We start from the raw sequence: 12,050 nt of genomic DNA, 5'->3' as shown, positions 1-12,050 counted from the left end.
CTTGTATGAGAACAATCTTTAAGACTGATGTCAAATGGTGTCCTACCCTTGATAGGTCTTGTTAATCTGAGATGTGATTAATTCCAGGAGGTGACAGCGTCAGAAGAGGCAGCCCAGGTGTGAAGGACCCACTTGCCCATACCTATTTTTCCAAAACAGTCACCATGGTCTGAGGACACTAGCCCCTCCCGTAGAGAGCCCAGACGTGAGCGTCACTGGCACTCTTGGCCTGCAGTTCCATCGTTTCTAATTCTTAATATTGCCCCCCGAATGCGTGAAGTACATTTCAAGGCTAATGAGATTTTAGGTAACAGAAGGCTTTAAACAGGAGCACCATGCTCTGGATTGTTTGAGCTGCAGGCACAGCTGCTCTTTGGCCTTCAGCTGACCTCAGAAACTAGAAATACTTATTTTAGACTTTGTCCCATTGGCCACTGTGGGCAGGAGTGGAAAACACCTGCCAGGTGTTGCCATAGATTGACCCGGCCTACAGGAAACTTAACAAGTTTTGTGGGTTAAGAGAGCCCCGTCCCAGCCCTACCTTTCCTTGGCGTTAAATCGACAGCATGAGTTGAGCGCCCCCTGTGTGCGGAGCTGGGTATCGGACAAACGGGTGGCGTTCAGCCCTTTCCTGGACGTTTACACATTCTATTGAGTGTTCACGACCACCCTCCTACTAGTACCTCTTGTTCCTCTTTTACAAATGATAAGACTAACTGACGAAGAGCACTGGTCCGTGACCTAGGACATGTCCCTGTGGGTAACTGCCCTGTGACCTTGAGCAAGTTGCTTGCACAGCGGGAACTGACCCTGAGGTTTCTTTCCCGTTCGCACACGCGGCCCTGGTCAGGATCACCAGTGTGCAGCCGCCGTTGGGACGGAGTCTCGAAACTTCCAGGCGTGATTTACTACCGCCTTCGTTCCGAGGGGGAGGAAGGGAGCGGTTTGGAGCGCGCTACGCAACCCGACTCCTCCACAGAAAACCGGGGGGCCGGCTGTCAGGCCCCCCGCCTAATCTCCAGGATGAAGTCAACTACGGTGCCCCGGGAGGGTCTTTTCATTCCTCGCGAAGGTTTCCCTTTCCGCCAGTCCCCCTCCCGTCACCGGAAGGAGCCGTTGCCCCGAGCAACCGTAACGTCTGCCTTTCCGAGTTTGGCGGCGGGAAAAGCCATGAGTAAAGGCCGGGCAGAAGCTGCGGCCGGAGGTAATCAAGCCGTGGGCTCTGGGGAGACCAAAAGGAGAGCGGCTGGGGGAGGGGGTGTCGGCTGAGTGAACCCCCTCCCCTGCCTCGTCTCTCCCGGTAGCCCCCGAGATCCTCCTGAGGTACCTGCAGGAACAGAACCGGCCCTACAGCGCCCAGGATGTGTTCGGGAACCTGCAGCGGGAACACGGATTGGGCAAGGCGGTGAGGACCCTCGCCCGGATTCCTCTCCTTGGGACCCCTCCAAGCAGCCTGGGTTTCTGCCCTCTCGAGGCTTCCATTTTAGCCTAGGGCTTCCTAAGGCTTGGAGCGCGCTGCCCCCCCATCACTGCCCGGCCGGAAGTCCCTCTTCCGATTGCTCCGTCCCCTCCTTTCTGCCAGGCGGTGGTGAAGGCGCTGGAGCAGCTGGCCCAACAAGGCAAGATCAAAGAGAAGATGTATGGCAAACAGAAGATTTATTTTGCGAACCAGGTGAGGGAAACCTGCGCAGATTATCACCCCTGTGAAAGCCCAACATTAGGTGAATCAGTCCCTAGTATGAATTCTCTTTGGGAGACGTGAGACATCCCATGAAACTCAACTGTCTTACATCATTAAAAAGGGCCCCAGCCATTGTATTTATCTTTTTTATTAAATGTATTGGGGTGACATTGGTTAATAAAATTATATAGGTTTCAAGTGTACAATTCTATAATACATCATCTATATATTGCATTGTGTTCACCACTCAGAGTCATCTCCTTCCCTCACCGAATATCCCTTTAGCCTTTTTTGCCTCCTCCCTGCCCCTTTTCCCCTTGGTAACCACTATACTGTTGTCTATGAGTTTTTGTTTGTCGCTTTCAGTTTTATATCCCATTTTTGAGTGAAATCTTACAGTTTTCAGCTTTTTCTGTCTGATTTATTTTGCTTAGCTTGATAATCTAAAGTTGCTAATGGCAGTATTTCATCTTTTCTCTTTTTTTCTTTTTATTATTATTGGGGAATACTGGGGAACAGTGCATTTTTCCAAGATGTCAAGTCCTTTTTTTTTTCAGTCTAGTTGTGGAGGGTGCAGTTCATTGGCCCATGTGGGAATCAAACTGGCAACCTTGTTGTTAAGACCTCACACTCTAACCAACTGAGCCATCTGGCCGCCCAGTATTTCATCTTTTTCTTATAGCTGAGTAATATTCCATTGTATATATGTACCACATCTTTATCCAGTCATCTATCGAAGGAAACTTCAGTTTCCATGTCTTGGCCACTGTTAATAATACTGCAGTGAACATAGGATAGGAGTACACATATCTTTATGAATAAATGTTTTCAGGGCGGCCGGTTAGCTCATTTGGTTAGAGTGCGTGGCTACGAACACCAACGTTGCCAGTTCGATCCCAGCATGGGCCACTTTGAGCTGCGCCCTCTTAAAAAAAAAAAAAAAAAGAAAACAGGAAGGAAAAGTTCATATTTTTTCAGTAGATACCCAGAAGAGGGATTACTGGGTCATACAGTAATTCTATTCTTAATTTTTTTGAGGAACCTCCATACTCCATGTTTTCCATAGTGGCTGTACCAATTTACATTCTCACCAGCAGTGTATGTGAGGGTTCCTTTTCCCCCACAACCTCTCCAACACTTGTTTTTACTTGTTTTGTTGATAATAACCATTCTAACAGGTGTGAAGTGGTATCTCATTGTAGTCTTGACTTGCATTTCCCTAATAATTAGTGAAGTTGAGCATCTTTTCATATATCTGTTGACCGTTTGTATGTCTTGGGAAGAAGTGTCTGTTCAGGTCCTCTGTTCACTTTTTAATTGAATTTTTTGTTGTTGATTTGTATGAGTTCTTTATATATTTTGGATATTAGCCCCTTATTGGAGGTATTGTTTGCAAATATCTTCTTCCATTCAGTTGGTTGCCTCTTTGTTTTGTTGATGGTTTCTTTTCCTGTGCAGAAGCTTTAGTTTGATATAGTCCCATTCATTTATTTTTGCTTTCACTTCCCTTGTCTTTGAGGTCAAATTCATAAAATTCTCTCCCAAGACCAATGTCCATAAGTTTAGTACGCATGTTTTCTTCTATGCATTTTATTGTTTCAGGTCTTATATTTAAGTCTTTGATCCATTTTGAGTTAATTTTGGTGTATGATGACAGAAAGCAGTCCAGTTTCATTCTTCTGCATGTGGCTTTCCAATTTTCCCAGCCCCATTTATTGAAGAGGGTTTCTTTTCTCCATTGTATGTTTTTGGCTCCTTTGTCAAAAATTATTTGCCCAGGCCGGCTCGGTGGCTCAGGCGGTTGGAGCTCCGTGCTCCTAACGCCAAAGTCTGCTGGTTCAATTCCCACATGGGCCAGTGGGCTTTCAACCACAAGGTTGCCGGTTCAACTCCTTGACTCCCGCAAGGGATGGTGGGTTGTACCCCCTGCAACTAACAACGGCTGAATGGTGACCTCCACAACTAAGATTGAAAGGACAACAACTTGACTTGCAAAAAGTCCTGGAAGTGCACACTGTTCCCCAATAAAGTCCTGTTCCCCTTCCCCAATAAAATCTTAAAAAAAAAAAATTATTTGCCATATATGGGTTTATTTCTGGGTTCTCAATTCTGTTCCGTTGGTCTGTGTGTCTGTTTTTCTGCCAATACCATGTTGTTTTGATTATTGTTGCTTTGTAGCATAATTTGAAGATAGAGAGTGTGATATCTTCCGCTTGGTTCTTTTTCTCAGGATTGTTTTGGCAAGTCAGGGTCTTTTGTGATACCATACAAATCTGATGATTTGTTTGTTCTATTTCTTTAAAAAACGCCATTGGGGTTTTGATGGAGATTACATTAAATCTGTATATTGTTTTGGGTAATACGACCATTTTAACTATGTTGATTCTTCCAATCCATGAACATGGAATATCTTTCCATTTCTTTGTGTCTTCTTCAGTTTCTCTTGTAGTTTTCAGTGCATAGGTCTTTCACATCCTTTGTTAAGCTTATTCCTAGGTGTTTTATTTTTTTGTTGCCATTGCAAAAGGAATTGTTTGTTTGTTTTTTCCATCTTTTCTGAAATTTCATTGTTGGTATATAAGAATGCAATGGATTTTTGTACATTGATTTTGTATACTGCAACTTTATTGTATTTGTTTATTGTTTCTACTAGTTTTTTTGTTGGAGTCTTTAGGGTTTTCTATTAAAGAATCATGTACTCTGGAAAAAGTGACAATCTGACTTCTTCATTCCCTGTTTGGATGCCTTTTCTTTCTTTCTCTTACCTGATTGCTCTGGCTGGGACTTCCAATGCTATGTTGCATAATAGTGATGAAAGAGGGCATCCTTGACTTGATCCTGGTCTTAGAGGAAAGCTTTCAGTTTTTCACCATTAAGTATGATATTAGCTAAAGGTGTGTCATATATGGCCTTTATTATGTTGAAGTACTTTACTTCTATACACATTTTTTTTAATGTTTTAATCATAAATGGACGCTATAGCTTGTTAAATGCTTTTTCCTGTATCTATTGATATGATCATATGATTTTATCCTTTATTTTGTTTATGTGGTGTATCACATTGATCGATTTGCATGTTGAACCATCCTTGCACCCTTGGAATAAACCTCACTTCATCATGATGTATAACCTTTTTAATGTATTGTTGTATTCGATTTGCTAGTGTTTTATTTAAGATTTTTGCATTTATATTAATCAGAGATATTGATCTATAATTTTCTTTTTCTGTGTTATCCTCCCCAGGTTTTGGTAGCAGGATAGTGTTGGCCTCATAAAATGAGTTAGGAAGTATTGCCTCTTCAATTTTTTGGAAGAGTTTGAGAAGGACAGGTATTAAATCATCTTTGAATGTTTGGTAGAATTCACTAGTGAAGCCATCTGGTTCTGGATTTTTACTTTTTGGGAGGTTTTTGATGATTGTTTCAATTTCCTTACTGTTGATCAGTCTATTTAGATTTTTCCAGTTCTTCATGATTTAGTCTAGGAAGGTTATATATTCCTAAGAACTTGTCCATTTCTTCTAGGTTGTTGAATTTGGTGGCATATCCTTTGTATTTTTATGGCATCCACTGTAATTTCTCCTCTTTCATTTCTGATTTTGTTTGTGTCTTTTCTCTTTTTTCCTTAGTGAGTTTAGCCAGGGAGTTGCCAATTTTATTAATCTTTTCAAAGAACCAGCTTTTTGTTGCATTACTTTTTTTAATTGTCTTTTTGTTCTCTGTTTCATTTAATTCTGCTTTAATTTTTATTATTTCTTCTGCTGACTTTGGGCATCATTTATTCTTATTTTTCTAGTTTAAGATGTAATGTTAGGTTATTTGTTTAGGATTTTTCTTGTTTCTTGAGATAGGAATGTAATGATATAAATCTCCCTTTTATTACTGCTTTTGCTCTATTTGATATGTTGTACTTCCATTCTCATTTGTTTCTGTGTATTTTTGATCTTTCCTTTTATTTCTTCTTTGACCCAGTTATTCTTTGGTAGAATGTAGTTTAATCTCCATATATTTGTGGCTTTTCTTGCTTTTTTGCAGTTGACCTCTAATTTCAAAGCATTGTGGTCAGAGAATATGCTTAGTATGATTTCAGTCTTTTAAAATCTGTTGAGGCTAGTTTTGTGTCACAACATATGGTCTATCCTTGAGAATATTCCATGTGTACTAGAGAAGAATGTATAATCTGGTGTTCTGGGATCTTTCATCCCAGAACACCAGATTATACATGTAAATGTCAATTTACATGTATACTGTAAATGTCGATTATGTCCATTTGGTCTAATGTCATTTAAGGTCATTATTTCCTTATTGATTTTCTGTTTGGATGATCTATCCATAGCTGTCAATGGGGTATTTAGGTCCCCTAGTATAATTGTGTTTTGGTCAATTTCTCCCTTTAGTTCTGTTAGTATTGCTTGGTATATTTTGGTGCTCCCTGATTGGGGGCATATATATTGGTAAGTGTAAGTGTTATGTCTTGTCCATCTTTGTCTCCTTACCTTTTTTATCTTGAAGTCTATTTCGTCAGATACACGTATGACTCCACCCGCTTTTCTCTGGATGCCATTGCTTGGAGCATCGTTTTCCATCCTTTCACTTTGAGTCTATATTTGTCCTTTCAGTTGAGTTGTGTCTCTTGAAGGCAGCATATGGTTGGGTTTTGTTTTTTGATCCAGTCCGCTACTCTGTGCCTTTTAATTGGTGAATTCAGTCCATTTACATTTAGGGTGACTATTGATATATGAGGATTTACTATAAGTCATTTTATATTTTGTTTTCAAGTAGCTCAGTGTTTCCATTGTTTCTTTGCCCTTGTGTTTCTGTCTGTTATTTTAGTTTGGTTGTAGTCTATTTTTTTTTTTTCCTGTTTCCTCCTTTTTTATGTTATTTACCTAAGTTCTGGATTTTTGTGTGTGTGCTTACTATTTATGTAAAAAAAAGTTTCATACATACAGTAGTTCTTTTTCTTCTGCATGCATCTTATCTCCATTCCCCTTTGCAAATTCAGACCTTTACCTCCTCCCCTATTATGTTTTTGTTGTCACAAATTATCCCTATGTATGCTGTGAGTTCATTTCCGATTTGCAGTAGCTATTGTCTTCTTGTCTCTCTCTAACCTCCTTTATGTCATATTTAAGTGTATAGGGCCCTATTCTAAATAAGGGTTGCAATTTCCTGCTTCTGTCTGTCGTTTAGTCGTCTTACTCATAGTTTTGTATCTTTTTGTCTTTTTGTTTCAGATATAATAACCTCCTTCCATATTTCCTGTAATGCAGTCCTTGTGGTGGAAAATTCCCTCAGCTTCTCTATGTCTGGAAAGGTCTTTATTCTCCTTCAGATCAAAGGATAATTTTGCTGGACATATTATTTTTGGCTGGTAATTTCTCTTTCAGTAGTTTGAATATTTGATTCCACTCTCTCTTAGCTTGTAGAGTTTCTGCTGAAAACTCTGATGATAATCTAGTGGGATTTTCTTTATAGGTTACCATCTTCTTTTCCCTTCTGCCTTGAGAATTCTTTTTGTCAGTAATTTTTGAGTTTTAATATAATGTGCCTTGGAGAAGGTATTTTTGGATTGACATAATTAGGTATTTTGTTTGCTTCTTGGATTCAAGGATCCAGTTCTTCCCATAGGCTTGGGAAGTTCTTGTCGACTATTTGTTTGAATAGGCTCTTTTCTCCCTTTCTTTTCCTTCTGGTATACCCATTATTCTTATATTGTTCTTTCTGATAGAGTCAGTCCTGATGGAGTTCTTTCATTTTTTTCAGCTTTGAAGTCTCTCTCTTCTTCCATCTGCGTCATTTCCAGATTTCTATCTTCGATATCACTAATTCTTTCCTCCATCTGGTCATTTCTATTTCCTAAGCTCACTATTTCATTCTTCATCTCCATAGAATTTCTATTTGGTTCTTTTTTTTTTTACAGTTTCAATCTCTGATAAAGTATTCCTTTTGTTAATTTGATTTGAGTTCATTAAATTTCCTGAGTTTTTTTCACCTCGTTGAGTTTTTTGAGAACCAGAGTCTTGAATTCTGTCATTTAAATAACCCATTTCCATGCCTTTAAGTTTATTTTCTGGAGTTTTTAAATTTTCTTTCTGAGCTGCCCCATTACCTTGGTTGTTCATGGTATTTGATGGATTATTTCTCTGCCTAACCATTTATGGAAATGAACTCTGCCCCCACCCCCTTTTTTTTAAAGAGTGGTACCTCGTTAGCCGGTTGATCAGGTTTTTCTTTTGTTTTCCAGCAGGTGGTACTGAAGCACAAGTGTTTTACTTTCTCTTGCACTGCCCTAGCTTCTTGGATTTCTGCTGGGCGGTGGAAAATGCATTGTATTCCCTGGGGATGTGGGCCTCTCCTCTGTGACTAGGTTGCCTCAGTCTCAGGACACCACCCTTGGGAGAATATGGGGGCAAAGGGATTCTAAGGCCCTGAAATCCTGGTGCTGCCTCAGCAGCCAGATGCAGTGTTGCACTGCCTGAGGTGTCTGTCCTAGGTGCTCCCTCTGGGATCAGCCTTGACGGGAGGGGGCAGAGTGGGCTGGGAGAGGCTGCTGGTATGTGTGTGGCTTGTGTTCTCCTCCCAGTAATGGCAACTGCCAGACCTGCGCTGCCTCACCTCTGTATCTTCATCCTTGTATCTGGAATTAGCCACAGTGTGCGTCTGCCACTTAGGAGCTGTCTCTCCAGTTCTCAGAGCTGTAGATATTATGCTTTTTAACCCAACACTCACTGCTACAGTTTCTTCTGTGGCTTGCTGCTAGCTCTGGGAGGGTGCAGGGACCTAGCCTTCCTTTAAATCAAAGTGTGTACTCCTCTTGCTAGGACCCACACTTCATGAGATTTCCAGATTTAAAATACGATAGATGACGGAAAATCTTGAATTATTGCTACTAAGATCCAGTTCCGCTTGGAAGTTCTTATTCCCAGTCATCTAGATGAGAAGCACCGTCTGCCAAATGATTTTCCTTCCGTCTCCACTCCCCTCCCTAAACACGCACATTTTGTATCTGCAGCCCAGACCTCCACCTGGGTGTCTTTCAGAGTCATTATTGCTAAAATAGAATGCCTCATCTCTCCCCAAAACTGGCTCCTCTTATACTCTTCTGAATGAAATCACTCTTTACTCAAGCCAGAGACTAGGGAGTCATTCTGTTTTATTTCTTCCTTTCACCTCTTTTTAGGGAGTCATTCTTAACTCGCCTTACCTCATATGTGTCCTCAGTCATCAAGTCCAACTGATTCTCCCTTCTTGAATCCATCCTCTGCTTTGTACCTGTCATCACTGCTCGGGTGCAGGCACTGCCCATCTATTGCAATATCATCCTAATACGTCCCCTGGCCTCCTCAAATATAAAACATTGCAGCCAGACTGATCTGTGTTAATGCAAATCTAGTCATGCCATTTCCCTACTTAAAACTCTAGTGCTCTCTGGAACAGGTAAAAGGCATTTGGAGACTTGGCCCCAGCCTGCCTCTAGCCTCACCTGTCCATTGTTTCTCCATCCATTAATACTAGACCATTGATGTGTTTTATTCCTGTATCCTTTGCTCATTGTCCTTCTTCTGCCTGGAGTTTTTTAAGTCCCTTCTTCCTCTTCTTCCTCTGCACAGCTAACTCTTACTCATCCTTTAGGATTTCACTCAGGCATCACCTCCAGAAAGCTTCCCAGAATGCTCTAATTCCCACTGCAGGTGCCTACTTTGAGGCATACTGGAATGTAATTGTATTTTTACTTGTCTCCCTCACTACACTGTCCTAGGGCAGACCCCATTTCTCATTCATCTTTCTTTACTTAGCACCTCCACAGTATCTAACGTCCAGTAGACATTAAATACTCATTTAACTGAACGAAACCACCATCAAGGCTAATTTTCCGAAAATAGGTTTCATTGTGTTACTATTCTATTGAAGATCCCCTAAAGGAGAAGGTGGCAGACTTTTTTCTGTAAAGGACCAGCCAGTTAATATTTTTATGCTTTCCAGATGGTCTCTTGTCACAGATACACAACTGTCACGATAACTCAAGCCACCACTGTAGAGCAAAAGCAGCCGTAGACAGTAGGTAATGAATGAGTGTGGCTGCATTTCGGTGTATCTTTGTTTTCAAAAACATGCATCTGGCAGGATTTGTCTTGCAGGCTGTCATTTACTGTCTCCTGCTCTAAAGATTTACCTTGCCTTAACGTAGAGCCCAGACTGCCAGACTGGCATTCACGTCCTTTCTAACCTGCTCCCGTTTACCAACTGACAAGACCCCCACTGAGCACAGTCCTTTTCTAGCAGGTGGTCTGTCACTGGAGAGGCTCCTCAGAATTTTACTGGAGTCCCTTAACTGAGTACCGCCCACCATGACTGCCTGTCTGGAGTCTTCACTTCCTCTTATGGAAACCCCTAATTTAGGTATCACTATTTGGGAGGAATGTTTCTTTACTCTTTCAACCCAGTGAGATGTTTGACCACTAAACGGAAGTATTGCTGTCCTAATCAGTGTCCTCCCAACCTAGAAGCCTCTTGAGGACAGCGTCAGGTTTCAACTTGGATACCTTTTTGCTGGACCCAGCACTAAGCTGAATGATTTCTCAAACGTACCCTCCCACTGTTTTCCCAGACCCTTCCGAGGGTTGGGGAGTCCCCAGGTTCTTGAGTGTATGTGAATGTTGCCTTTCCAGATGTGGGTTCCCATCCCATGCCACACATCAGCCCACTTCTCTTTTTCCTTTTGTCTCTGGCAGGACCAGTTTGACATGGTGAGTGATGCCGACCTCCAAGGCCTGGACGCCAAAATCGTGGCCCTCACTGCCAAGGTGCAGAGCTTGCAGCAGAGCTGCCGTCACATGGAGGCTGGTAGGACTGGGCAGGCCCCAGAGGTGCCTCTAGTGTCAGGGTCAGTCTGGAGGTCAGGAATTATAAGTGAATTGTTCGCTGACTGCGGTGTTGTTGCGTTGCAGTGAAAAGCCCTTTGCTGGGCTGCCATAGGCCTTACATTAAAAGAAATGTATGACAACTCACGGCTTTTGAAATACAAATGGCCAAGACATGCGTTTGCTTTCCCTACCTTGATTTATTAGTACCGTATTTCCCCAAAAATAAGACCAGGTCTCATATTATTTTTTGTTCCAAAAGACACATTAGGGCTTATTTTCAGGGGATGTCTTATTTTTTCATGTACAACAATCTACATTCATTCAAATACAGTCATGTCATCTTCTTCTGGAACATCGTTATAATGTACTAAATGTGTCTGTCTGGCTGACGATCTTAACTGAGGTTTATTTTCGGGAAAACACGGTATACTGTTCCCACACTTTCCTTTATTTCCTGATTCTTTAACTGGCTACAGCTAACTGTCTGTTCAGCCTTGTACCCTACCACTATGGGGGAGGAAAGGAAACTAGAATAAACGGGTAATTCTGTATGCCTTAATCTCTCCTGAGCATTTCCGGGATAAGGGGCCCATTCTGGACCCTGTGTGTAGAACCCAGAGCAAGTGGAGGCGTGGTCTCCTCCCCCAGGGAGCGCCCACTGGGAAAAAGAGAACCCCTTCCTTGGGGGTAGTGAGTAATTTCAGGGAGATGTGGTTTCAGAGCTGAAGGAGTTAACTAGTGCCCTGACCACACCGGAGATGCAGAAGGAGATCCAGGAGTTAAAGAAGGAATGTGCTGGCTACACAGAAAGACTGAGGAACATCAAAGCAGCCACCAACCATGTGACCCCAGAAGAGAAAGAGCAGGTAGGTTGGGAGGGAGGGCAGCCTGTGCAGAGGAAGGAGGACAAGGGTTGACCCCAGCTTGTGCTGTGGGACTGGGGGGTCAGAGGAACCTGTTTCCGGTCTAGGTGTACAGAGAGAAGCAGAAGTACTGCAAGGAGTGGAGGAAGCGCAAGAGGATGGTAAGTGCAGGGGCTCTAAGGCAGGCCCTAGAAAATGGCACCCTCCCCACCCCCACCCCCTGGAGAAACGGCTGCCCAATCTCCTGGATCTGTCAGGCAGGACCAAGGACTGCCCTCTGCAAAGGCATCTTGTTTCTTATCAGGCAACAGAGCTGTGTGATGCAATCCTTGAAGGATACGCCAAGAGCAAGAAGCAGTTCTTTGTAAGTGGTTCTCTCTCCCTTCCTTGTTCCCCTGGAGTTTCATCTGGGGAGACCTCATTCACTTGTCTTGCTGCTCCGCAGGAGGAAGTTGGGATAGAGACCGATGAAGATTACAGTGTCACTCTCCCAGACCCCTGAGAGCCCTTCTGGCAGGACTAGGGGATGAGGACGGAGATGTTCGGGCCGGCTTTTTGTTATTTCTGCTGCTTTCCACCTTTGAGCAGAGCAGCTGGGAGCGGGCCATAAACCAGAGTATTAGGCGAAGGGAGGGAGCAC

The 12,050-nt window shown here is 42.6% G+C and overlaps 1 protein-coding gene across 2 annotated transcripts; it reads left to right on the top strand.

The window, feature by feature from the left end:
- The first annotated feature begins 33 nt into the window (after positions 1-33).
- PSMC3IP (PSMC3 interacting protein) lies at positions 34-11,997 on the top strand. Of its 2 annotated transcripts, none has more exons than XM_033090929.1 (8): positions 34-1,204; positions 1,305-1,405; positions 1,583-1,672; positions 10,416-10,527; positions 11,268-11,413; positions 11,513-11,571; positions 11,715-11,774; positions 11,856-11,997. In XM_033090929.1, exons 1-8 carry the CDS (start codon positions 1,024-1,026, stop codon positions 11,869-11,871), a joined length of 765 nt encoding a protein of 254 aa, XP_032946820.1. In that variant the 5' UTR covers positions 34-1,023; the 3' UTR covers positions 11,872-11,997. The 2 variants fall into 2 exon arrangements, with proteins under 2 accessions (XP_032946820.1, XP_032946819.1); XM_033090928.1 differs by having other exon boundaries at positions 772-1,204; positions 11,518-11,571.
- Positions 11,998-12,050: the final 53 nt, after the last annotated feature.

Source organism: Rhinolophus ferrumequinum, chromosome 21 (assembly GCF_004115265.2).
Source record: "Rhinolophus ferrumequinum isolate MPI-CBG mRhiFer1 chromosome 21, mRhiFer1_v1.p, whole genome shotgun sequence".
In the NCBI taxonomy this organism is placed as follows: domain Eukaryota; kingdom Metazoa; phylum Chordata; class Mammalia; order Chiroptera; family Rhinolophidae; genus Rhinolophus; species Rhinolophus ferrumequinum.
This window is presented reverse-complemented; position numbering and strand designations above follow the sequence as displayed.